Source organism: Oncorhynchus masou, unplaced genomic scaffold (genome assembly GCF_036934945.1).
Source record: "Oncorhynchus masou masou isolate Uvic2021 unplaced genomic scaffold, UVic_Omas_1.1 unplaced_scaffold_621, whole genome shotgun sequence".
In the NCBI taxonomy this organism is placed as follows: Eukaryota; Metazoa; Chordata; class Actinopteri; order Salmoniformes; family Salmonidae; genus Oncorhynchus; species Oncorhynchus masou.
The window spans coordinates 297,348-324,298 of NW_027012639.1; the positions used below are offsets into that span (position 1 = coordinate 297,348).

Here is a 26,951-nt window from a genome sequence, read left to right on the forward strand (position 1 = left end):
AAGAGAGGGGGGAGGGGCAGAGAGGGAGAGGGGGAGAGAGAGGGGGGGGGCAGAGAGGGAGAGGGGGGGCAGAGAGAGAGAGGGGGGGGGCAGAGAGAGAGGGGGGAGAGGGGGGGGGGCAGAGAGGGAGAGGGAGAGAGAGGGAGAGGGGGGGAGTGGGAGAAGGGGGGGAGAGAGAGGGAGGGGCAGAGGTCAGTAGGAGGGAGAGGGGGGAGAGAGAGAAGAAAGACTATGAGCAGGAATGGAGAGAATAAAGACTATGGACTGAGAGAGGCTGGTGGCAGACAGGAGAAGAGAAAGACTATGATAACAAACCCAACACACAGGCTGTATGAATGTTTCCCAGACAGCGGAATCACCAGAGAGGTTAGTTCCATAGAGAGGATGGGGCGGGGCTCATACCTGCTCAAACAACTGCTCAGGAACAACTACTTGATGAGGCACACCTGTATCCTGTGACCTATATCCTTCTAGAACACATCTCACCTGACTTACCTGCCTCACCACACACAGCTGACAGCCCGAGCTCCGGGAAGAAGCAGGTCACACCACACTGAGTCAACAATAAAATGGAGGCCAAAGACTGCAGAAATGGTTTACCTATGGCTTTGAAAAAAAAAATGTTTATAATTTATACTAGCAGCAAAGTACCTTTGTGGACATGGGTCAGGGTTAGTTATGTTTATATTCCAGACACCTCCTATGTCCCTCCTCATGCGCACTTCAGGGTTGAATCAGCTACTCCTACTGACCTGTGTTGATCAATGAGACCACTGTTCATGAAAGTGTAGACACACACAGGCTTATAGAATACAATTATTTCCAAGATCACTGAATAATGAAAACCATCCGTAACAACACAAAAATAGCCAACAAGTATGTTGCATTAGCTGTGCAGTATCATTACATATTCATATGAAGTACAGAGACCATTCATTCACTGGAGAGAGACAAAAAAAAGGTTGGAATTACAGCTGACAGTGTTCTGATCATGGTTTTAAATGTTGAATTACATATTCAGCAGGTACGCTATCTATTTTATGCTTAAATAAAATGGGTAAAATGTTAGACAGCTACCTACTAGCTAGTGTGCTACGTCGTCCTCTCTCAGTCCTAAACTCCACAGTAGAAGAGGGGAAACAATCGTGCTCTTGTAGTGCCACCCCTCCCCAATCGCCACATAGCTCTAGCCAACGTTGAGCCTTAGAGCAGGAATTCAACTACACACAGGGCGACAAACTTAATGCATTTCCAAGACCCCTTACGGTTGACCGCAACAAACGGCCTAGCTACGTCTGTCAGGTATGCATTTGAGTCAAGTGTATTGTTCAATATTGCGCTATTGCTCTTTATAAATGACATTTGCGTGCCCGATGTTTTAGCAAGGTTGGATATGAATGCAGAAAGCTGTCAAACCTGCTCGCGCCTACTAGGTTAGCTTGATGGCTAATGCTAACTAACTAACGTTAATGCGGATCCGAACTTTTCAAACTATTTCAACATTGACAGTAAGCTCCACAAAATGAGAATTTGAAGTCGAATTTATCGTAACATGTCAACAACATTTTTAATCAAGTTGTTTGTGGTGAATTAAGTTTGCGACACCGTAATAAAATGTTACATTGTAGTTATTTTTCACTTCACTTCCGAAACAAATCCCAACGATTGGTTGGATATCTGCGCGGATATCTGGGATATGTAGTTTTATCAAGTGGCGTTTTTCACAAGTAACTGCCCTTCTTGGTGAAACATCTACACAGTTGTAAAGTTGTTTGACTACTGTACTCGCTCCTAAGGACCATGAACATAAACTCATCACAGCTAGTCAATAGCATTGTGCAAGTACATTTTTACCTGCGATGAATCACATTGTTTTACATAATTAACATTTTCGCGAACTGTTTATTATGCATAAAATGTCATCACTATCCATGTACAGGGTTATTAGGTTCAGAAGTGCACAGAACAAGGCCACAACTTGACCACGATCACTGATTATCCCAAGAACTACAAGTCCCAGTTTAGACCCTCAAACTTTACCTTGCGGTAGCGCTGACCTCCCGCGCAGGCGTACAAGGGGCATTGGGATATCAAGTTGGCCAAACAGAGGGTGATAAAATGGTAGGTAAGATCAAAAGGATAAACATAAACTAGTGAACAAACCCATGGTACGAAGTGTATAGCTGGAAATGTTTTGGGAGGCACGCTATGAAGCTCTCTTTAACCGGGAAACGGGGTGTCCTCTGGCAGTGTCGCATTGCCAGTGTTTCGTTCACTGTTGCAATTTATGAGGGAAATGGAAGGTCAGTTGTTATTGTGGACATCCGCACTTGCAACACTTACCTTTTCCCCTGGTTGGTATGTCGCCTTTGCGTTGGAACAGAGAGGGGCTGTCCGTACGCGCTGGCGTGGGAACAGGGTCGCGGGAGAGGGCGCCGCCAATGCCCGCTACCATCGGGCGGGTCCAGAGCGAGAGGATAGGGTCAGGTCTGCAAGACGGGCGGGCAGTTGTCTTCTCACGATTATAGCCATCTCGCACTGCACCGACAGAGACACTGTTCTGATTCGAAGGGACTCCGTGCTCGTGTACCAACCGCGCCGTTGTTTCTAGGAGCAAAACGTTTGTTGTTGTTTTTTCACTCTGTGCCTTGCTCACGGTGATGAGTGATGTAATGCCCGCTGCCAGGGTGTGTTATTCATCCCGTTCCGTTATCGGTCCCGACCACCGGTTAGATCATTGCGGAATGTTGACATCATGATCTGGTCATCCCGACACCGATGTATTTCCCGTTTCTAACGGATTGTCCCTCAGGCTCCCAAACGTGACATATGATTCTATATAGATGTAGAATATTTTGGGGAGTGAAGAAAGTGACGTTTACAGTCAAAGGGATGGGTTGAACAGAACACCAGTCATTGACTGGCAGGACTCAGACAACCCTGTCTGTCTAAAGACGCTGTTCTGCAGAGAGAGATCGACCTGCTCTCCAACAGACAGTCACAGACTTGTCTAGTAGTAGGGGATTTATCTGTCATGTTTCTGCTGCACCTGACCTGATGGCCTTAGCAGGTGACCTGAAGAGCAGTCTGTCGGGGGTCAAAGGTCGATGGATCACCTGCCTCTCTTTGTAGTCTTTGTATATGTGTGTGTGTATATGCGTGTATGTATATGTGTGTGTATGTATATGCGTGTGTGTGTGTGTGTGTATATATATGTATGTGTGTATATACACGTGTATATGTGTGTGTGTATATATGTGTGTGTGTGTGTGTATATATGTGTATATGTGTGTGTGTGTATATATGTGTATATATGTGTATATGTATGTGTGTGTATATATATGTATGTGTGTATATACACGTGTGTGTGTGTGTGTGTGTGTGTGTGTGTGTGTGTGTATATATATGTGTGTGCACCTGTCAATATCTCAACTGTGTGTGTCTCCTCTCCTGCAGCATAAGCTGAAGTCGTCTCAAAAGGACAAGGTTCGTCAGTTCATGACCTTTACTCAGTCTGGGGAGAGGACAGCTGTGTACTGCCTGACCCAGAATGACTGGAAACTAGAGGTGGCCACAGACAACTACTTCCAGAACCCCGACCTCTACTATAAAGAATCCATGAAAACCTCCGTGGACCGCAAGAAGCTAGAACAGCTCTACAGCCGATACAAAGGTAAGAGGGGAGAGCATGGTAGTGGGGGTGTAGTGGGGAGAGGAGAGGAGATGGAAGAGGGGGTGTAGTGTGTGTACTGGGGAGAGGAGAGGAGATGGAAGAGGGGTGTAGTGTGTGTACTGGGGAGAGAGGATGGAAGAAGGGGTGTAGTGTGTGTACTAGGGAAAGAGGATAGAAGAGGGGGTGTAGTGTGTGTACTAGGGAGAGAAGATGGAAGAGGGGGTGTAGTGGGTGTACTGGGGAGAGAGGATGGAAGAGGGGGTGTAGTGTGTGTACTAGGGAGAGGAGATGGGATGGAAGAAGGGGTGTAGTGTGTGTACTGGGGAGAGGAGATGGAAGAGGGGGTGTAGTGTGTGTACTGGGGAGAGGAGATGGAAGAGGGGGTGTAGTGTGTGTACTGGGGAGAGGGGATGGGATGGAAGAGGGGTGTAGTGTGTGTGTACTGGGGAGAGAGGATGGAAGAAGGGGTGTAGTGTGTGTACTAGGGAGAGGAGATGGGATGGAAGAGGGGGTGTAGTGTGTGTACTGGGGAGAGGAGATGGGATGGAAGAGGAGGTGCAGTGTGTGTACTGGGGAGAGAGCATGGAAGAGGGGGTGTAGTGTGTGTACTGGGGAGAGGAGATGGAAGAGGGGGTGTAGTGTGTGTACTGGGGAGAGAGGATGGAAGAGGGGGTGTAGTGGGTGTACTAGGGAGAGAGGATGGAAGAGGGGGTGTAGTGTGTGTACTGAGGAGAGGAGAGGGGATGGAAGAGGGGGTGTAGTGGGTGTACTAGGGAGAGAGGATGGAAGAGGGGGTGTAGTGGGGAGAGAGGATGGAAGAGGGGGTGTAGTGTGTGTACTGAGGAGAGGAGAGGGGATGGTAGAGGGGGTGTAGTGTGTGTACTGGGGAGAGGAGAGGGGATGGTAGAGGTGGTGTAGTGTGTGTTTACTGGAGAGGGGAGAGGGGATGGTAGAGGTGGTGTAGTGTGTGTACTGGGTAGAGAGGATGGTAGAGGGGGTGTAGTGGGTGTACTGGGGAGAGAGGATGGAAGAGGGGGTGTAGTGTGTGTACTAGGGAGAGGAGATGGGATGGAAGAAGGGGTGTAGTGTGTGTACTGGGGAGAGGAGATGGAAGAGGGGGTGGAGTGTGTGTACTGGGGAGAGGAGATGGAAGAGGGGTGTAGTGTGTGTACTGGGGAGAGGATGGGATGGAAGAGGGGGTGTAGTGTGTGTACTAGGGAGAGAGATGGGATGGAAGAGGGGGTGTAGTGTGTGTGTACTGGGGAGAGAGGATGGAAGAAGGGGTGTAGTGTGTGTACTAGGGAGAGGAGATGGGATGGAAGAGGGGGTGTAGTGTGTGTACTGGGGAGAGGAGATGGGATGGAAGAGGGGGTGTAGTGTGTGTACTGGGGAGAGGAGATGGGATGGAAGAGGGGGTGTAGTGTGTGTACTAGGGAGAGGAGATGGGATGGAAGAGGGGGTGTAGTGTGTGTACTAGGGAGAGGAGATGGAAGAGGGGGTGTAGTGTGTGTACTGGGGAGAGGAGATGGAAGAGGGGGTGTAGTGTGTGTACTAGGGAGAGGAGATGGGATGGAAGAGGGGGTGTAATGGGGAGAGGAGATGGAAGAGGGGGTGTAGTGTGTGTACTAGGGAGAGGAGATGGGATGGAAGAGGGGGTGTAGTGTGTGTACTAGGGAGAGGAGATGGGATGGAAGAGGGGTGTAGTGTGTGTAAGAGAGGATGGAAGAGGGGGTGTAGTGGGTGTACTAGGGAGAGAGGATGGATGAGGGGGTGTAGTGGGGAGAGAGGATGGAAGAGGGGGTGTAGTGTGTGTACTGGGGAGGAGAGGGGATGGTAGAGGGGGTGTAGTGTGTGTACTGAGGAGAGGAGAGGGGATGGAAGAGGGGGTGTAGTGGGTGTACTAGGGAGAGAGGATGGAAGAGGGGTGTAGTGGGGAGAGAGGATGGAAGAGGGGGTGTAGTGTGTGTACTGAGGAGAGGAGAGGGGATGGTAGAGGGGGTGTAGTGTGTGTACTGGGGAGAGGAGAGGGATGGTAGAGGTGGTGTAGTGTGTGTTTACTGGAGGGGAGAGGGGATGGAGAGGTGGTGTAGTGTGTGTACTGGGTAGAGGGATGGTAGAGGGGGTGTAGTGGGTGTACTGGGGAGAGAGGATGGAAGAGGGGGTGTAGTGTGTGTACTAGGGAGAGGAGATGGGATGGAAGAAGGGGTGTAGTGTGTGTACTGGGGAGAGGAGATGGAAGAGGGGGTGGAGTGTGTGTACTGGGGAGAGGAGATGGAAGAGGGGGTGTAGTGTGTGTACTGGGGAGAGGGGATGGGATGGAAGAGGGGGTGTAGTGTGTGTACTAGGGAGAGGAGATGGGATGGAAGAGGGGGTGTAGTGTGTGTGTACTGGGGAGAGAGGATGGAAGAAGGGGTGTAGTGTGTGTACTAGGGAGAGGAGATGGGATGGAAGAGGGGGTGTAGTGTGTGTACTGGGGAGAGGAGATGGGATGGAAGAGGGGGTGTAGTGTGTGTACTGGGGAGAGGAGATGGGATGGAAGAGGGGGTGTAGTGTGTGTACTAGGGAGAGGAGATGGGATGGAAGAGGGGGTGTAGTGTGTGTACTGGGAGAGGAGATGGAAGAGGGGTGTAGTGTGTACTGGGGAGAGGAGATGGAAGAGGGGTGTAGTGTGTGTACTAGGGAGAGGAGATGGGATGGAAGAGGGGGTGTAATGGGGAGAGGAGATGGAAGAGGGGGTGTAGTGTGTGTACTAGGGAGAGGAGATGGGATGGAAGAGGGGGTGTAGTGTGTGTACTAGGGAGAGGAGATGGAAGAGGGGGTGTAGTGTGTGTACTGGGGAGAGGAGATGGAAGAGGGGGTGTAGTGTGTGTACTAGGGAGAGGAGATGGGATGGAAGAGGGGGTGTAATGGGGAGAGGAGATGGAAGAGGGGGTGTAGTGGGTGTAATGGGGAGAGAGGATGGAAGAGGGGGTGTAGTGTGTGTAATGGGGAGAGAGGATGGAAGAGGGGGTGTAGTGGGTGTAATGGGGAGAGAGGATGGAAGAGGGGTGTAGTGGGTGTAATGGGGAGAGAGGATGGAAGAGGGGGTGTAGTGGGTGTAATGGGGAGAGAGGAAGAGGGGGTGGAAGAGAGTGGTGTAATGGGGAGAGAGGATGGAAGAGGGGTGTAGTGGGTGTACTGGGGAGGAGGAAGGATGGTGAGGGGGGATGTAGTGTAGTGTGTACTGGGGAGAGAGGATGGAAGAGGGGGTGTAGTGTGTGTACTAGGGAGAGGAGATGGGATGGAAGAGGGGGTGTATGTGTGTACTGGGAGAGGAGATGGAAGAGGGGTGTAGTGTGTGTACTGGGGAGAGAGCATGGAAGAGGGGTGTAGTGTGTGTACTGGGGAGAGAGATGGAAGAGGGGGTGTAGTGGGTGTACTAGGGAGAGAGGATGGAAGAGGGGTGTAGTGTGTGTACTGAGGGAGAGGAGAGGGGATGGAAGAGGGGTGTAGTGTGTGTACTGGGAGAGAGGATGGAAGAGGGGTGTAGTGTGTGTACTGGGGAGAGGAGATGGGATGGAAGAGGGGGTGTAGTGTGTGTACTGGGGAGAGAGGATGGAAGAGGGGGTGTAGTGGGTGTACTAGGGAGAGAGGATGGAAGAGGGGGTGTAGTGGGGAGAGGGATGGAAGAGGGGGTGTAGTGTGTGTACTGAGGAGAGGAGAGGGGATGGTAGAGGGGGTGTAGTGTGTGTACTGGGGAGAGGAGAGGGGATGGTAGAGGTGGTGTAGTGTGTGTACTGGGTAAAGAGGATGTAGTGTGTGTGTGTACTGGGGAGAGGAGAGGGGATGGTAGAGGTGGTGTAGTGTGTGTTTACTGGAGAGGGGATGGAAGGGGGGTGTAGTGTGTGTTTATGGAGAGGGGATGGAAGAGGGGTGTAGTGTGTGTTTACTGGAGAGGATGGTAGAGGGGGTGTAGTGTGTGTTTACTGGAGAGGGGATGGTAGAGGGGGTGTAGTGTGTGTACTGGGGAGAGGAGAGGGGGATGGTAGAGGTGGTGTAGTGTGTGTTTACTGGAGAGGGGATGGTAGAGGTGGTGTAGTGTGTGTACTGGGGAGAGGAGAGGGATGGAAGAGGGGGTAGTGTGTGTACTAGGGAGAGAGGATGGAAGAGGGGGTGTAGTGGGGAGAGAGGATGGAAGAGGGGGTGTAGTGTGTGTACTGAGGAGAGGAGAGGGGATGGTAGAGGTGGTGTAGTGTGTGTTTACTGGAGAGGGGAGAGGGGATGGTAGAGGTGGTGTAGTGTGTGTACTGGGTAGAGAGGATGGTAGAGGGGGTGTAGTGTGTGTACTGGGGAGAGGAGGAGAGGGGAGGGTAGAGGTGGTGTAGTGTGTGTTTACTGGAGAGGGGATGGAAGAGGGGGTGTAGTGTGTGTTTACTGGAGAGGGGATGGAAGAGGGGGTGTAGTGTGTGTTTACTGGAGAGGGGATGGTAGAGGGGGTGTAGTGTGTGTTTACTGGAGAGGGGATGGTAGAGGGGGTGTAGTGTGTGTACTGGGGAGAGGAGAGGGGATGGTAGAGGTGGTGTAGTGTGTGTTTACTGGAGAGGGGATGGTAGAGGTGGTGTAGTGTGTGTACTGGGGAGAGGAGAGGGGATGGAAGAGGGGGTGTAGTGTGTGTACTGGGGAGAGAGGATGGAAGAGGGGGTGTAGTGTGTGTACTGGGGAGAGAGGATGGAAGAGGGGGTGTAGTGTGTGTACTGGGGAGAGGAGATGGGATGGTAGTGTGTGTACTGGGGAGAGGAGAGAGGATGGTAGAGGGGGTGTAGTGTGTGTACTGGGGAGAGGAGAGGGGATGGTAGAGGGGGTGTAGTGTGTGTACTGGAGAGGGGATGGAAGAGGGGGTTTAGTGTGTGTTTACTGGAGAGGGGATGGTAGAGGGGGTGTAGTGTGTGTTTACTGGAGAGGGGATGGTAGAGGGGGTGTAGTGTGTGTTTACTGGAGAGGGGATGGTAGAGGGGGTGTAGTGTGTGTACTGTGGAGAGGAGAGGGGATGGTAGAGGGGGTGTAGTGTGTGTACTGGAGAGGGGAGAGGGGATGGTAGAGGGGGTGTAGTGTGTGTTTACTGGAGAGGGGATGGTAGAGGGGGTGTAGTGTGTGTTTACTGGAGAGGGGATGGTAGAGGGGGTGTAGTGTGTGTTTACTGGAGAGGGGGGAGGAGGAGAGTGTTAGGATCAGGTGTGTACTGTGCTCTGTGGGTGTAATGAAGAACAAAGGAAACATTTAATGAGGTGTGTGTAATGTACCAGCTCTGTGTTGTAGTCCTGTTTCAGTGTTGTTGTGTTGTTCCTCTCCAGACCCCCAGGATGACAATAAGATCGGTATCGATGGGATCCAGCAGTTCTGTGATGACCTCACCCTGGACCCGGCCAGTAGGAGTGTTCTGGTGGTGGCCTGGAAGTTCCGTGCCGCCACACAGTGTGAGTTCAGCAGGAAGGAGTTCCTCGACGGCATGGCCGAGCTGGGGTGAGCTAGCTTTCTGTGATGTCATCTTTCTGCGCCACGCAGTTGTGTTCGCTGTTCAGTAGGAAACATTTTGAATGAAAGCAAATGTTGTTATTGGACAACTAAACATTTTGAAACGCAGGTATTAGCTGGACTCCAATAAGAAGGTGTGTGTGTGTGTGTGTGTGTGTGTGTGTGTGTGCTTCCCCCCCCTAGCTGTGACAGTCCAGAGAAGCTGAAGGCTCTGCTCCCCAGACTAGAACAGGAAGTCAAAGACACGGCCAAGTTTAAAGACTTCTATCAGTTCACCTTCAACTTCGCCAAGAACCCTGGACAGAAGGGACTAGGTAAGTATTTCACATATCTTTCTGGAGAAAAGCTCTGAACAGAGGTTCTGGTAGATGAACAGAGGTTCTGGTAGATGAACAGAGGTTCTGGTAGATGAACAGAGGTTCTGGTAGATGAACAGAGGTTCTGGTAGATGAACAGAGGTTCTGGTAGATGAATAGAGGTTCTGGTAGATGAATAGAGGTTCTGGTAGATGAATAGAGGTTCTGGTAGATGAATAGAGGTTCTGGTAGATGAATAGAGGTTCTGGTAGATGAATAGAGGTTCTGGTAGATGAATAGAGGTTCTGGTAGATGAACAGAGGTTCTGGTAGATGAACAGAGGTTCTGGTAAATATTGTGTCCAGACAGAGAGGTTTAGTCAAACCCTGGTTGGTCCAGCACTGTGTTTGAGGAGAAGGCCTTTCACCCCGGTGTAGTTTTCCGGACCCTGGTGTTGAATTCCTTCTGGGGAACATTGGTAGATCACCATGGTGGTTTGGCATCAGTGGTGTAATGTAGTTCTGTCTCAGTCAGTAGCAGCCCGGCAGCAAACAGGAAGAATGGCTTTGAGATGGAAAACAATGGCTTGTCCTGCCAGGTAAGTGAAGAGCTCCCCCTTCACAACACTGCCTCTAGTCGGACTACTGCTGTTCTGTGAGCCATGCTGAGGAGAGGGCCTGGAGTCTGACATGTAGTGGACTGTTACTGTGTAATAACAGGTTTACGGATAGATCACCTATCAAGCTAAACAGAGACCAGGGTGGGTCCCAAATAGAGCTCTATTCCCTGCATAGTCACTACTTCTGACCAGAGCCCTATGGGCCCACTAGGGCACTATTTAGGGAACTGGGTGCCATTTGAGAAACGACCCAACTCTCTGATTCCCTGGATGGGACCACTTTGTTCTGGTTGTTGTTTCTGCTGGTCTGTGTTGTTATGACGACCGGAGTGGGTGACCCAGCTAAGTTCCTGGAACAACAGTAGGGCCCTTTGTCAAAACTCATCTGACTGTAATGTCTCTCTCTCTCTCTCTGTAACTCTCTGTCAGACACTAATGTCTCTCTCTCTCTGTAACTCTCTGTGGGACACTGTAATGTCTCTCTCTCTCTCTGTAACTCTCTGTCAGACACTGTAATGTCTCTCTCTCTCTCTCTCTCTCTCTCTCTCTCTCTCTCTCTCTCTCTCTGTAACTCTCTGTCAGACACTGTAATGTCTCTCTCTCTGTAACTCTCTGTGGGACACTGTAATGTCTCTCTCTCTCTCTCTGTAACTCTCTGTCAGACACTGTAATGTCTCTCTCTCTCTCTCTCTCTCTCTCTAACTCTCTCTCTCTCTCTGTAACTCTCTGTCAGACACTGTAATGTCTCTCTCTCTGTAACTCTCTGTCAGACACTAATGTCTCTCTCTCTCTCTCTGTAACTCTCTGTCACACTGTAATGTCTCTCTCTCTCTGTAACTCTCTGTCAGACACTGTAATGTCTCTCTCTCTCTGTAACTCTCTGTCAGACACTAATGTCTCTCTCTCTCTCTCTCTGTAACTCTCTGTCACACTGTAATGTCTCTCTCTCTCTGTAACTCTCTGTCACACTGTAATGTCTCTCTCTCTCTCTTTGTAACTCTCTGTCACACTGTAATGTCTCTCTCTCTCTCTCTGTAACTCTCTGTCAGACACTGTAATGTCTCTCTCTCTCTCTCTGTAACTCTCTGTGGGACACTGTAATGTCTCTCTCTCTGTCTCTAACTCTCTGTGGGACACTGTAATGTCTCTCTCTCTGTCTCTAACTCTCTGTGGGACACTGTAATGTCTCTCTCTCTCTCTCTGTAACTCTCTGTCAGACACTGTAATGTCTCTCTCTAACTCTCTGTGGGACACTGTAATCTCTCTCTCTCTCTCTCTCTCTCTCTCTCTCTCTGTAACTCTCTGTCAGACACTGTAATGTCTCTCAATTCAATTCAATTCAAGGGGCTTTATTGGCATGGGAAACATGTGTTAACATTGCCAAAGCAAGTGAGGTAGATAATATATAAAGTGAAATAAACAATAAAAATTAACAGTAGACATCACACATACAGAAGTTTCAAAACTATAAAGACATTACAAATGTCGTATTATATATATATATATACAGTGTTTTTACAATGTACAAATGGTAAAGGACACAAGATAAAATAAATAAGCATAGATATGGGTTGTATTTACAATGGTGCGTGTTCTTCACTGGTTGCCCTTTTCTCGTGGCAACAGGTCACAAATCTTGCTGCTCTGATGGCACACTGTGGAATTTCACCCAGTAGATATGGGAGTTTTTCAAAATTGGATTTGTTTTCGAATTCTTTGTGGATCTGTGTAATCTGAGGGAAATATGTCTCTCTAATATGGTCATACATTGGGCAGGAGGTTAGGAAGTGCAGCTCAGTTTCCACCTCAATTTGTGGCCAGTGAGCACATAGCCTGTCTTCTCTTGAGAGCCATGTCTGCCTACGGCGGCCTTTCTCAATAGCAAGGCTATGCTCGCTGAGTCTGTACATAGTCAAAGCTTTCCTTAATTTTGGGTGAGTCACAGTGGTCAGGTATTCTGCCGCTGTGTACTCTCTGTGTAGGGCCAAATAGCATTCTAGTTTGCTCTGTTTTTTGTTAATTCTTTCCAATGGGTCAAGTAATTATCTTTTTGTTTTCTCATGATTTGGTTGGGTCTAATTGTGCTGCTGTCATGGGGCTCTGTAGGGTGTGTTTGTGAACAGAGCCCCAGGACCAGCTTGCTTAGGGGACTCTTCTCCAGGTTCATCTCTCTGTAGGTGATGGCTTTGTTGTGGAAGGTTTGGAAATCGCTTCCTTTTAGGTGGTTATAGAATTTAACAGCTCTTTTCTGGATTTTGATAATTAGTGGGTATCGGCCTAATTCTGCTCTGCATGCATTATTTGGTGTTCTACGTTGTACACTAAGGATATTTTTGCAGAATTCTGCGTGCAGAGTCTCAATTTGGTGTTTGTCCCATTTTGTGAAGTCTTGGTTGGTGAGCGGACCCCAGACCTCACAACCATAAAGGGCAATGTGCTCTATGACTGATTCAAGTATTTTTAGCCAAATCCTAATTGGTATGTTGAAATTTATGTTCCTTTTGATGGCATAGAATGCCCTTCTTACCTTGTCTCTCAGAGCGTTCACAGCTTTGTGGAAGTTACCTGTGGCGCTGATGTTTAGGCCAAGGTATGTATAGTTTTTTGTGTGCTCTAGGGCAACAGTGTCTAGATGGAATTTGTATTTGTGGTCCTGGTGACTGGACCTTTTTTGGAACACCATTATTTTGGTCTTACTGAGATTTACTGTCAGGGCCCAGTTCTGACAGAATCTGTGCATAAGATCTAGGTGCTGCTGTAGGCCCTCCTTGGTTGGTGACAGAAGCACCAGATCATCAGCAAACAGCAGACATTTGACTTCAGATTCTAGTAGGGTGAGGCCGGGTGCTGCAGACTTTTCTAGTGCCCGCGCCAGTTCGTTGATATATATGTTGAAGAGGGTGGGGCTTAAGCTGCATCCCTGTCTAACCCTCACGACCCTGTGTGAAGAAATTTGTGTGTTTTTTGCCAATTTTAACCGCACACTTGTTGTTTGTGTACATGGATTTTATGATGTCGTATGTTTTACCCCCAACACCACTTTCCATCAGTTTGTATAGCAGACCCTCATGCCAAATTGAGTCGAAGGCTTTTTTGAAATCAACAAAGCATGAGAAGACTTTGCCTTTGTTTTGGTTTATTTGGTTGTCAATTAGGGTGTGCAGGGTGAATACATGGTCTGTTGTACGGTAATTTGGTAAAAAGCCAATTTGACATTTGCTCAGTACATTGTTTTAATTGAGGAAGTGTACGAGTCTGCTGTTAATGATAATGCAGGGGATTTTCCCAAGGTTACTGTTGACGCATATTCCACGGTAGTTATTGGGGTCAAATTTGTCTCCATTTTTGTGCATTGGGGTGATAAGTCCTTGGTTCCAAATATTGGGGAAGATGCCAGAGCTACGGATGATGTTAGAGTTTTAGTATAGCCAATTGGAATTTGTTGTCTGTATATTTGATCATTTCATTGAGGATACCATCAACACCACAGGCCTTTTTGGGTTGGAGGGTTTTTATTTTGTCCTGTAACTCATTCAATGTAATTGGAGAATCCAGTGGGTTCTGGTAGTCTTTAATAGTTGATTCTAAGATCTGTATTTGATCATGTATATGTTTTTGCTCTTTATTCTTTGTTATAGAGCCAAAAAGATTGAAGAAGTGGTTTACCCATACATCTCCATTTTGGATAGATAATTCTTCGTGTTGTTGTTTGTTTAGGGTTTTCCAATTTTCCCAGAAGTGGTTAGAGTCTATGGATTCTTCAATTACATTGAGCTGATTTCTGACATGCTGTTCCTTCTTTTCCGTAGTGTATTTCTGTATTGTTTTAGTGATTCACCATAGTGAAGGCGTAGACTCAGGTTTTCCGTGTCTCTATGTTTTTGGTTGGACACTCTCTCTCTCTGTAACTCTCTGTCAGACACTGTAATGTCTCTCTCTCTCTGTAACTCTCTGTGGGACACTGTAATGTCACTAGGGCTGTGATGATACCAGTATCGCAGTACATTTTCCATGGCAAAAATGAAAACAGGAAGCAAACTCTTTGGTCCTTTTAATAACCTGCTGTGTGTAAGATATAGTGTTCTATATCTGGGTCATAAATACATGTTCTATATCTGGGTCATTAATACATGTTCTATATCTGGGTCATAAATACATGTTCTATATCTGGGTCATAAATACATGTTCTATATCTGGGTCATAAATACATGTTCTATATCTGGGTCATAAATACATGTTCTACAGCTGGGTCATAAATACATTTACATTACATTACATTACATTTAAGTCATTTAGCAGACGCTCTTATCCAGAGCGACTTACAAATTGGTGAATTCACCTTCTGACATCCAGTGGAACAGCCACTTTACAATAGTGCATCTAAATCATTTAAGAGGGGGGGTGAGAAGGATTACTTTATCCTATCCTAGGTATTCCTTGAAGAGGTGGGGTTTCAGGTGTCTCCGGAAGGTGGTGATTGACTCCGCTGTCCTGGCGTCGTGAGGGAGTTTGTTCCACCATTGGGGGGCCAGAGCAGCGAACAGTTTTGACTGGGCTGAGCGGGAACTGTACTTCCTCAGTGGTAGGGAGGCGAGCAGGCCAGAGGTGGATGAACGCAGTGCCCTTGTTTGGGTGTAGGGCCTGATCAGAGCCTGGAGGTACTGCGGTGCCGTTCCCCTCACAGCTCCGTAGGCAAGCACCATGGTCTTGTAGCGGATGCGAGCTTCAACTGGAAGCCAGTGGAGAGAGCGGAGGAGCGGGGTGACGTGAGAGAACTTGGGAAGGTTGAACACCAGACGGGCTGCGGCGTTCTGGATGAGTTGTAGGGTTTAATGGCACAGGCAGGGAGCCCAGCCAACAGCGAGTTGCAGTAATCCAGACGGGAGATGACAAGTGCCTGGATTAGGACCTGCGCCGCTTCCTGTGTGAGGCAGGGTCGTACTCTGCGGATGTTGTAGAGCATGAACCTACAGGAACGGGCCACCGCCATGATGTTAGTTGAGAACGACAGGGTGTTGTCCAGGATCACGCCAAGGTTCTTAGCGCTCTGGGAGGAGGACACAATGGAGTTGTCAACCGTGATGGCGAGATCATGGAACGGGCAGTCCTTCCCCGGGAGGAAGAGCAGCTCCGTCTTGCCGAGGTTCAGCTTGAGGTGGTGATCCGTCATCCACACTGATATGTCTGCCAGACATGCAGAGATGCGATTCGCCACCTGGTCATCAGAAGGGGGAAAGGAGAAGATTAATTGTGTGTCGTCTGCATAGCAATGATAGGAGAGACCATGTGAGGTTATGACAGAGCCAAGTGACTTGGTGTATAGCGAGAATAGGAGAGGGCCTAGAACAGAGCCCTGGGGGACACCAGTGGTGAGAGCGCGTGGCGAGGAGACAGATTCTCGCCACGCCACCTGGTAGGAGCGACCTGTCAGGTAGGACGCAATCCAAGCGTGGGCCGCGCCGGAGATGCCCAACTCGGAGAGGGTGGAGAGGAGGATCTGATGGTTCACAGTATCGAAGGCAGCCGATAGGTCTAGAAGGATGAGAGCAGAGGAGAGAGAGTTAGCTTTAGCAGTGCGGAACGCCTCCGTGATACAGAGAAGAGCAGTCTCAGTTGAATGACTAGTCTTGAAACCTGACTGATTTGGATCAAGAAGGTCATTCTGAGAGAGATAAGCGGGAGAGCTGGCCAAGGACGGCACGTTCAAGAGTTTTGGAGAGAAAAGAAAGAAGGGATACTGGTCTGTAGTTGTTGACATCGGAGGGGTCGAGTGTAGGTTTTTTCAGAAGGGGTGCAACTCTCGCTCTCTTGAAGACGGAAGGGACGTAGCCAGCGGTCAGGGATGAGTTGATGAGCGAGGTGAGGTAAGGGAGAAGGTCTCCGGAAATGGTCTGGAGAAGAGAGGAGGGGATAGGGTCAAGCGGGCAGGTTGTTGGGCGGCCGGCTGTCACAAGAAGCGAGATTTCATCTGGAGAGAGAGGGAGAAAGAGGTCAGAGCACAGGGTAGGGCAGTGTGAGCAGAACCAGAGGTGTCGTTTGACTTAGCAAACGAGGATCGGATGTCGTCGACCTTCTTTTCAAAATGGTTGACGAAGTCATCTGCAGAGAGGGAGGGGGGGGAGGAGGATTCAGGAGGGAGGAGAAGGTGGCAAAGAGCTTCCTACGGTTAGAGGCAGATGCTTGGAATTTAGAGTGGTAGAAAGTGGCTTTAGCAGCAGAGACAGAGGAGGAAAATGTAGAGAGGAGGGAGTGAAAGGATGCCAGGTCCGCAGGGAGGCGAGTTTTCCTCCATTTCCGCTCGGCTGCCCGGAGCACTGTTCTGTGAGCTCGCAATGAGTCGTCGAGCCACGGAGCGGGAGGGGAGGACCGAGCCGGCCTGGAGGATAGGGGACATAGAGAGTCAAAGGATGCAGAAAGGGAAGAGAGGAGGGTTGAGGAGGCAGAATCAGGAGATAGGTTGGAGAAGGTATGAGCAGAGGGAAGAGATGATAGGATGGAAGAGGAGAGAGTAGCGGGGGAGAGAGAGCGAAGGTTGGGACGGCGCAATACCATCCGAGTAGGGGCAGTGGGGAAGTGTTGGATGAGAGCGAGAGGGAAAAGGATACAAGGTAGTGGTCGGAGACTTGGAGGGGAGTTGCAATGAGGTTAGTGGAAGAACAGCATCTAGTAAAGATGAGGTCGAGCGTATTGCCTGCCTTGTGAGTAGGGGGAAGGTGAGAGGGTGAGGTCAAAAGAGGAGAGGAGTGGAAAGAAGGAGGCAGAGAGGAATGAGTCAAAGGTAGACGTGGGGAGGTTAAAGTCGCCCAGGACTGTGAGAGGTGAGCCGTCCTCAGGAAAGGAGCTTATCAAGGCATCAAGCTCATTGATGAACTCTCCGAGGGAACCTGGAGGGCGATAAATGATAAGGATGTTAAGCTTGAAAGGGCTGGTAACTGTGACAGCATGGAAGTCAAAGGAGGCGATAGACAGATGGGTAAGGGGAGAAAGAGAGAATGACCACTTGGGAGAGATGAGGATCCCGGTGCCACCACCCCGCTGACCAGAAGCTCTCGGGGTGTGCGAGAACACGTGGGCGGACGAAGAGAGAGCAGTGGGAGTAGCAGTGTTATCTGTGGTGATCCATGTTTCCGTCAGTGCCAAGAAGTCGAGGGACTGGAGGGAGGCATAGGCTGAGATGAACTCTGCCTTGTTGGCCGCAGATCGGCAGTTCCAGAGGCTACCGGAGACCTGGAACTCCACGTGGGTCGTGCGCGCTGGGACCACCAGATTAGGGTGGCCGCGGCCACGCGGTGGGAGCGTTTGTATGGTCTGTGCAGAGAGGAGAGAACAGGGATAGATAGACACATAGTTGACAGGCTACAGAAGAGGCTACGCTAATGCAAAGGAGATTGGAATGACAAGTGGACTACACGTCTCGAATGTTCAGAAAGTTAAGCTTACGTAGCAAGAATCTTATTGACTAAAATGATTGAAATGATACAGTATTGCTGGAGTAGGCTAGCTGGCAGTGGCTGCGTTGTTGACACTACACTAATCAAGTCGTTCCGTCGAGTGTAATAGTTTCTACAGTGCTGCTATTCGGGGGCTAGCTGGCTAGCTAGCAGTGTTGATTACGTTACGTTACGTTAAAAGAACGACAATAGCTGGCTAGCTAACCTAGAAAATCGCTCTAGATACATGTTCTATATCTGGGTCATAAATACATGTGACTCTGGATGACAACATAATGATGTTTGATTCCAACATCAGGGCTGTTTTCCTAAACAAGTTAAATCCGCTCCGTGTTTTGTTTTCATGTGCCGATACTAACGACTATGGTGATACTGGGGGCGGCAGGGTAGCCTAGTGGTTAGAGCGTAGAGGCGGCAGGGTAGCCTAGTGGTTAGAGCGTAGAGGCGGCACGGTAGCCTAGTGGTTAGAGCGTAGAGGCGGCAGGGTAGCCTAGTGGTTAGAGCGTAGAGGCGGCAGGGTAGCCTAGTGGTTAGAGCGTAGAGGCGGCAGGGTAGCCTAGTGGTTAGAGCGTTGGACTAGTAATTGAAAGGTTGCAAGTTCAAATCCCTGAGCTGACAAGGTACAAATCTGTCGTTCTGCCCCTGTACAGGCAGTTAACCCACTGTTCCTAGGCCGTCATTGAAAATAAGAATTTGTTCTTAACTGACTTGCCTAGTAAAATAAAGGTAAAATAAATTTTAAAAACTGGTATTGTCCCGGCCCTAAATGCCACCCCCTCCATCTCTTTCTCTGTCGCTCTCTCATTCGTTCACACACTAACTCCAAGGTCAGCAGTTATCAAACGATTCCGACTCCATAGAAACAACAGAAAAACATAACACCCTCCCGAGTGGCGCAGCTTTCCAAGGCACTGCATCGCAGTGTTGAGGCGTCACTACAGACCCGGATTCCATCCCAGGCTGTGTCGCAGCCGGCCGCGACCGGGAGACTCATGGGGCAGCACACAATAGGCCCAGCGTCGTCTGGGTTAGGGGAGGGTTTGGTCGGCCCTGGATGTCCATTTCCCATCGCGCTCTAGTGACTCCTGTGGCGGGCCGGGCGTAGTGCACGCTGACACGGTCGCCAGTTGTACTGTGTTTCCTCCGACACATTGGTGCGGCTGGCTTCCGGGTTAAGTGGGCATTGTGTCAAGAAGCAGTGCGGCTTGGTTGGGTTGTGTTTCGGGGGACGCATGTCTCTCAACCTTCTCCTCTCCCGAGTCCGTACGGGAGTTGCAGCGACGAGACAAGACTGTAACTACCAATTGGACACCACGAAATTGGGGAGAAAATATATAAATAAAAATAAAACCATATTTGCATGTCCTGTGTGTTTGACTGAATTTTGTTATTGTTGTAGCCAACTTGCCCAATGATTAAAAAATAACAAATGTTGTCCCTTTTTCTCTTGTCTCATCGCTGCAACTCCCGTACGGACCCGGGAGAGGAGAAGGTCGAGAGACGTGCGTCCTCTGAAACACAACCCAGCCAAGCCGCACTGCTTCTTGACCCAATACCCTCTTAACCCGGGAAGCCAGCCGCACCAATGTGTCGGAGGAAACACCGTACACCTGGCGACCGTGTCAGCGTGCACTGCGCCCGGCCTGCCACTGGAGTCACTAGAGCGCGATGGGACAAGGACATCCCTGCCGGCCAAACCCTCCCCTAACCCGGACGACGCTGGGCCAATTGTGCGCTGCCCCATGGGTCTCCCGGTCGCGGGTGGCTGCGACAGAGGCTGGACTCGAACCCAGAATCTCTAGTGGCACAACGATGCACAGCCTTAGACCCCTGGTGATGAGGTTTAACCTCCTTGTCACCCCTCTACTCTCTGTATCAGACCTGGAGATGACTAGTCTACTGATGGTGTTACTAACCCCTCTACTCTCTGTATCAGACCTGGAGATGACTGTAGTCTACTGATGGTGTTACTAACCCCTCTACTCTCTGTATCAGACCTGGAGATGACTGTAGTCTACTGATGGTGTTACTAACCCCTCTACTCTCTGTATCAGACCTGGAGATGACTGTAGTCTACTGATGGTGTTACTAACCCTCTACTCTCTGTATCAGACCTGGAGATGGCTGTAGTCTACTGATGGTGTTACTAACCCCTCTACTCTCTGTATCAGACCTGGAGATGGCTGTGGCCTACTGATGGTGTTACTAACCCCTCTACTCTCTGTATCAGACCTGGAGATGACTGTAGTCTACTGATGGTGTTACTAACCCCTCTACTCTCTGTATCAGACCTGGAGATGGCTGTGGCCTACTGATGGTGTTACTAACCCCTCTACTCTCTGTATCAGACCTGGAGATGGCTGTAGTCTACTGATGGTGTTACTAACCCCTCTACTCTCTGTATCAGACCTGGAGATGACTGTAGTCTACTGATGGTGTTACTAACCCCTCTACTCTCTGTATCAGACCTGGAGATGACTAGTCTACGGATGGTGTTACTAACCCCTCTACTCTCTGTATCAGACCTGGAGATGGCTGTAGTCTACTGATGGTGTTACTAACCCCTCTACTCTCTGTATCAGACCTGGAGATGACTGTAGTCTACTGATGGTGTTACTAACCCCTCTACTCTCTGTATCAGACCTGGAGATGACTGTAGTCTACTGATGGTGTTACTAACCCCTCTACTCTCTGTATCAGACCTGGAGATGACTGTAGTCTACTGATGGTGTTACTAACCCCTCTACTCTCTGTATCAGACCTGGAGATGACTAGTCTACTGATGGTGTTACTAACCCCTCTACTCTCTGTATCAGACCTGGAGATGACTAGTCTACTGATGGTGTTACTAACCCCTCTACTCTCTGTATCAGACCTGGAGATGACTAGTCTACTGATGGTGTTACTAACCCCTCTACTCTCTGTATCAGACCTGGAGATGGCTGTAGTCTACTGATGGTGTTACTAACCCCTCTACTCTCTGTATCAGACCTGGAGATGACTGTAGTCTACTGATGGTGTTACTAACCCCTCTACTCTCTGTATCAGACCTGGAGATGACTAGTCTACTGATGGTGTTACTAACCCCTCTACTCTCTGTATCAGACCTGGAGATGACTAGTCTACTGATGGTGTTACTAACCCCTCTACTCTCTGTATCAGACCTGGAGATGACTGTAGTCTACTGATGGTGTTACTAACCCCTCTACTCTCTGTATCAGACCTGGAGATGACTGTAGTCTACTGATGGTGTTACTAACCCCTCTACTCTCTATATCAGACCTGGAGATGACTGTAGTCTACTGATGGTGTTACTAACCCCTCTACTCTCTGTATCAGACCTGGAGATGGCTGTAGTCTACTGATGGTGTTACTAACCCCTCTACTCTCTGTATCAGACCTGGAGATGGCTGTAGTCTACTGATGGTGTTACTAACCCCTCTACTCTCTGTATCAGACCTGGAGATGACTAGTCTACTGATGGTGTTACTAACCCCTCTACTCTCTGTATCAGACCTGGAGATGACTAGTCTACTGATGGTGTTACTAACCCCTCTACTCTCTGTATCAGACCTGGAGATGACTGTAGTCTACTGATGGTGTTACTAACCCCTCTACTCTCTGTATCAGACCTGGAGATGGCTGTAGTCTACTGATGGTGTTATTCTAACCCCTCTACTCTCTGTATCAGACCTGGAGATGACTAGTCTACTGATGGTGTTACTAACCCCTCTACTCTCTGTATCAGACCTGGAGATGACTGTAGTCTACTGATGGTGTTACTAACCCCTCTACTCTCTGTATCAGACCTGGAGATGACTAGTCTACTGATGGTGTTACTAACCCCTCTACTCTCTGTATCAGACCTGGAGATGACTAGTCTACTGATGGTGTTACTAACCCCTCTACTCTCTGTATCAGACCTGGAGATGACTGTAGTCTACTGATGGTGTTACTAACCCCTCTACTCTCTGTATCAGACCTGGAGATGACTGTAGTCTACTGATGGTGTTACTAACCCCTCTACTCTCTGTATCAGACCTGGAGATGACTGTAGTCTACTGATGGTGTTACTAACCCCTCTACTCTCTGTATCAGACCTGGAGATGACTGTAGTCTACTGATGGTGTTACTAACCCCTCTACTCTCTGTATCAGACCTGGAGATGACTGTAGTCTACTGATGGTGTTACTAACCCCTCTACTCTCTGTATCAGACCTGGAGATGACTGTAGTCTACTGATGGTGTTACTAACCCCTCTACTCTCTGTATCAGACCTGGAGATGGCTGTAGTCTACTGATGGTGTTACTAACCCCTCTACTCTCTGTATCAGACCTGGAGATGACTGTAGTCTACTGATGGTGTTACTAACCCCTCTACTCTCTGTATCAGACCTGGAGATGACTAGTCTACTGATGGTGTTACTAACCCCTCTACTCTCTGTATCAGACCTGGAGATGGCTGTAGTCTACTGATGGTGTTACTAACCCCTCTACTCTCTGTATCAGACCTGGAGATGGCTGTGGCCTACTGATGGTGTTACTAACCCCTCTACTCTCTGTATCAGACCTGGAGATGACTGTAGTCTACTGATGGTGTTACTAACCCCTCTACTCTCTGTATCAGACCTGGAGATGACTGTAGTCTACTGATGGTGTTACTAACCCCTCTACTCTCTGTATCAGACCTGGAGATGACTGTAGTCTACTGATGGTGTTACTAACCCCTCTACTCTCTGTATCAGACCTGGAGATGACTGTAGTCTACTGATGGTGTTACTAACCCCTCTACTCTCTGTATCAGACCTGGAGATGACTGTAGTCTACTGATGGTGTTACTAACCCCTCTACTCTCTGTATCAGACCTGGAGATGACTGTAGTCTACTGATGGTGTTACTAACCCCTCTACTCTCTGTATCAGACCTGGAGATGACTAGTCTACTGATGGTGTTACTAACCCCTCTACTCTCTGTATCAGACCTGGAGATGACTGTAGTCTACTGATGGTGTTACTAACTCCTCTACTCTCTGTATCAGACCTGGAGATGGCTGTGGCCTACTGGAACCTGGTTCTAACTGGTCGATTCAAGTTCCTGGACCTCTGGAACAGGTTTCTATTGGTGAGTGGATGCCAGTCTGTATTAATGGCTGTTCCCTAAATAATATACTACTCTGGACAGAGTCTCGGTGTTTCCTCCATGTATTGATAGTCTATGGTGATGTCATCTATCTGTGTGATTTAATGCAGGAGTGTCATAATCTCTGATGTCATCTATCTGTGTGATTAATGCAGGAGCATCATGATCTCTGATGTCATCTATCTGTGTGATTAACGCAGGAGTGTCATAATCTCTGATGTCATCTATCTGTGTGATTAATGCAGGAGCATCATAATCTCTGATGTCATCTATCTGTGTGATTAATGCAGGAGCATCATAATCTCTGATGTCATCTGTCTGTGTGATTAACGCAGGAGCATCATTATCTCTGATGTCATCTATCTGTGTGATTTAATGCAGGAGCATCATAATCTCTGATGTCATCTGTCTGTGTGATTAACGCAGGAGCATCATTATCTCTGATGTCATCTATCTGTGTGATTTAATGCAGGAGCATCATAATCTCTGATGTCATCTATCTGTGTGATTAATGCAGGAGCATCATAAGCGGTCGATCCCCAAAGACACGTGGAACCTGCTACTGGACTTTGGCAACATGATCGCAGACGACATGTCCAACTATGACGAGGAAGGTGAGATATAACCACCTATTAAGGATGGGTCCCAAATGGCACCTTTTCCTACATTTACATTTAAGTCATTTAACAGACGCTCTTATCCAGAGCGACTTACAAATTGGTGAATTCACCTTATGACATCCAGTGGAACAGCCACTTTACAATAGTGCATCTAAATCATTTAAGGGGGGGGGGGGGGTGAGAAGGATTGCTTTATCCTATCCTAGGTATTCCTTGAAGAGGTGGGGTTTCAGGTGTCTCCGGAAGGTGGTGATTGACTCCTGTGCTCTGCTTTTGACCAGGGCCCATAGTGCACTAGATACGGATTAGGGTGCCATTTGAAACGCAGACAAACATTTCTGTAGGACCAATAAAACACACACTAATCCACACCCCTGACCTCAGATCCAGGATTCCTCTACCCCCTTATCCATAACCACTAGGCGTATGACTAAGATCTGACCTGGAGTCAGCAGTTAGGGATTGGGACTTGACTTCTACCTACTACCATACAGCGCAATCACCTATTAAAACATTTCTGCCAATCACTTACCATGCAGCTAATCATGTGACCCTTTTCTGCCCACTCAGGAGCTTGGCCTGTCCTCATAGACGACTTTGTGGAATTTGCCCGGCCAATCGTGACAGGGGGCAAGCGTAAAACCATATAGGTCATACCCAGTTCCCAGCAGGGGCTGGCGATTTTATACACACCAGCCAAAAAGAGACTTCTACAAGACTGTCCAAGTTTGTGAGACTGAGCTGCCAATCAGGGGCCGGGGAGCGACATGACAGCCAATCGGAGAGAAGGAAAACAACAACAGGAAGAGGAAGTTATCCTTTTCTTTGTTTTGAGACTGAGTCACTCCGGGAGGCGGGCTGTTAGCAGGGGGTGGGATCGTCGCGGAGCTATGAGCTCTGCTCCCATTGGCTGGCTGGATCAGACTGATCGGCCAACGACTACAGTACCCAAACACCAGCCACCATCAGATCAGTGGGCGTGTCTGTAGATTCTAGAACTGGTGCTCTGGTCCCACCCCCCCTAGCTGCAGCCCCCCCCAACCCCGCCCCCTCCTTACTAAAGAACGACCAGGGAGAGCAAACAGAACGGCAGAGAGGGGCGGATGGTTTGCTCTCTGCAGCAGACAGACAGAATGGTGTGATATTTGATCCAGTGGGGGCTGCAGAGAGGAGGACGGCTCATCATAATGGCTGGAACGGAGCGAACGGAATGTTATCAAACACCTGGAAACCATGGAAAACATGTGTTTGATGTATTTGATACCATTCCACTGATTCCGATCTAGTCATTACCACGAACATGTCCTCCCCAATTAAGGTGCCACCAACCTCCTGTGGTCTGAACCCACAGTAGTAAGACGTGTCCTCTCTGCCGGCCCATTGGTGGATGAACTAGGAGCTCGGAGGTTCTGCATGTGTTTCTGGTTGAGCGTTAAGCGGCTGGACGGAGGAACAACAACTACTTTTTTATTATTATCATTGAGTTTCTTCTCATCAGAGGTGAGGGGTGTGGTCGTCATCCAATGTTCTCATCCAATCCAACGTCAGTGTAATGTTCTGCTTCCATTTCAATCTAAAGTGTAAAAGTTGGGTCAGTTTTGTTGTTAATATGTGTGAGGTTCAGGGTCTATATCCACAAGGCGTCTGAGAGTACGAGTGCTGATCTGGGATCAGTTTAGCCTTCTAGCTCATAATGAATACTAGAGAGAGGACCAGATCCTAGTGCTGATCTGGGTTCAGGTTAGCCTTTTAGATCATAATGAATACTAGAGAGAGGACCAGATCCTAGTGCTGATCTGGGATCAGGTTAGCCTTTTAGATCATAATGAATACTAGAGAGAGGACCAGATCCTAGTGCTGATCTAGGATCAGGTTAGCCTTTTAGCTCATAATGAATACTAGAGAGAGGACCAGATCCTAGTGCTGATCTGGGATCAGGTTAGCCTTTTAGATCATAATGAATACTAGAGAGAGGACCAGATCCTAGTGCTGATCTGGGATCAGTTTAGCCTTTTAGATCATAATGAATACTAGAGAGAGGACCAGATCCTAGTGCTGATCTGGGATCAGTTTAGCCTTTTAGATCATAATGAATACTAGAGAGGACCAGATCCTAGTGCTGATCTGGGATCAGTTTAGCCTTTTAGATCATAATGAATACTAGAGAGAGGACCAGATCCTAGTGCTGGTCTAGGATCAGGTTAGCCTTTTAGATCATAATGAATACTAGAGAGAGGACCAGATCCTAGTGCTGATCTAGGATCAGGTTAGTCTTTTAGATCATAGTGAGTTAGAGGACCAGAGAGGACCTACTCTGAGACGCTTTAGGAATACAGGCCCAGTTCAGATCCACTTTGGTATTCAGATAGAACCGAACCGACCGACAGAGCAGCATGCTTTTAAAGCTCAACACCAGCAGAAATACTATTGCTCCAGTTGGAACAGACTGTGACCATAGGATTCATGTGTTAGATATACCATTTTAGAATAATGAATATGATACAATATAAAGACGACACAATGACATTTATAATCGTGAGAGAGAGGACGAAGTATTTGAAATGCGTACGAGGTCCACAGATTTCTAGGCCGTGTCCCAAACTGTACCCTATTCCCTGTATAGTACTGGTAAAAAAGTAGTGCTCTATATAGGGAACAGGTTTGCCCATTTGGGATGTGCCATGTCTCCAAGCTTTCTGTTTGATTTGAGTTTGTTTGTTTGGGGTGTAAATGTTCACATCACCAGAGACCTTGACTGTTGGTCTGGCAGTTGTTTTATTTTCACAAGCAACGCACAGGAAGTTGAATCTATGAATCGTATTCAGTCTACAACACTGTTCATTGTTGAATCTATGAATCATATTCAGTCTACAACATTGTATATAGTTGAATCTATGAATCGTATTCAGTCTACAACACTGTATATAGTTCATAGTTGAATCTATGAATCGTATTCAGTCTACAACACTGTATATAGTTCATAGTTGAATCTATGAATCGTATTCAGTCTACAACACTGTATATAGTTCATAGTTGAATCTATGAATCGTATTCAGTCTACAACACTGTATATAGTTCATAGTTGAATCTATGAATCGTATTCAGTCTACAACACTGTATATAGTTCATAGTTGAATCTATGAATCGTATTCAGTCTACAACACTGTATGTAGTTCATAGTTGAATCTATGAATCGTATTCAGTCTACAACACTGTATATAGTTCATAGTTGAATCTATGAATCGTATTCAGTCTACAACACTGTATATAGTTCATAGTTGAATCTATGAATCGTATTCAGTCTACAACACTGTATGTAGTTCATAGTTGTATACTGAATACGATTCATAGATTCAACACTGTATATAGTTCATTGTTGAATCTATGAATCATATTCAGTCTACAACACTGTATATAGTTCATAGTTGAATCTATGAATCGTATTCAGTCTACAACACTGTATATAGTTCATAGTTGAATCTATGAATCGTATTCAGTCTACAACACTGTATGTAGTTCATAGTTGTATACTGAATACGATTCATAGATTCAACACTGTATATAGTTCATTGTTGAATCTATGAATCGTATTCAGTCTACAACACTGTATATAGTTTGTAGTTGAATCTATGAATCGTATTC

General features: G+C 48.0%; 1 protein-coding gene and 1 pseudogene across 1 annotated transcript; one reads left to right on the forward strand and one right to left on the reverse strand.

The window, feature by feature from the left end:
* Positions 1 to 2,584, reverse strand: part of LOC135536458 (transmembrane and coiled-coil domain-containing protein 3-like) — a 36,836-nt pseudogene extending 34,252 nt beyond the window's left edge.
* On the forward strand, positions 1,126 to 26,352 carry LOC135536460 (DCN1-like protein 2). Its single transcript, XM_064962800.1, is given in 8 exon segments — positions 1,126 to 1,261; positions 1,264 to 1,302; positions 3,457 to 3,673; positions 9,004 to 9,172; positions 9,368 to 9,498; positions 22,589 to 22,671; positions 23,207 to 23,303; positions 23,880 to 26,352. Coding segments are annotated over 8 exon segments (834 nt in total). The 5' UTR covers positions 1,126 to 1,243; the 3' UTR covers positions 23,960 to 26,352.
* Positions 26,353 to 26,951: the final 599 nt, after the last annotated feature.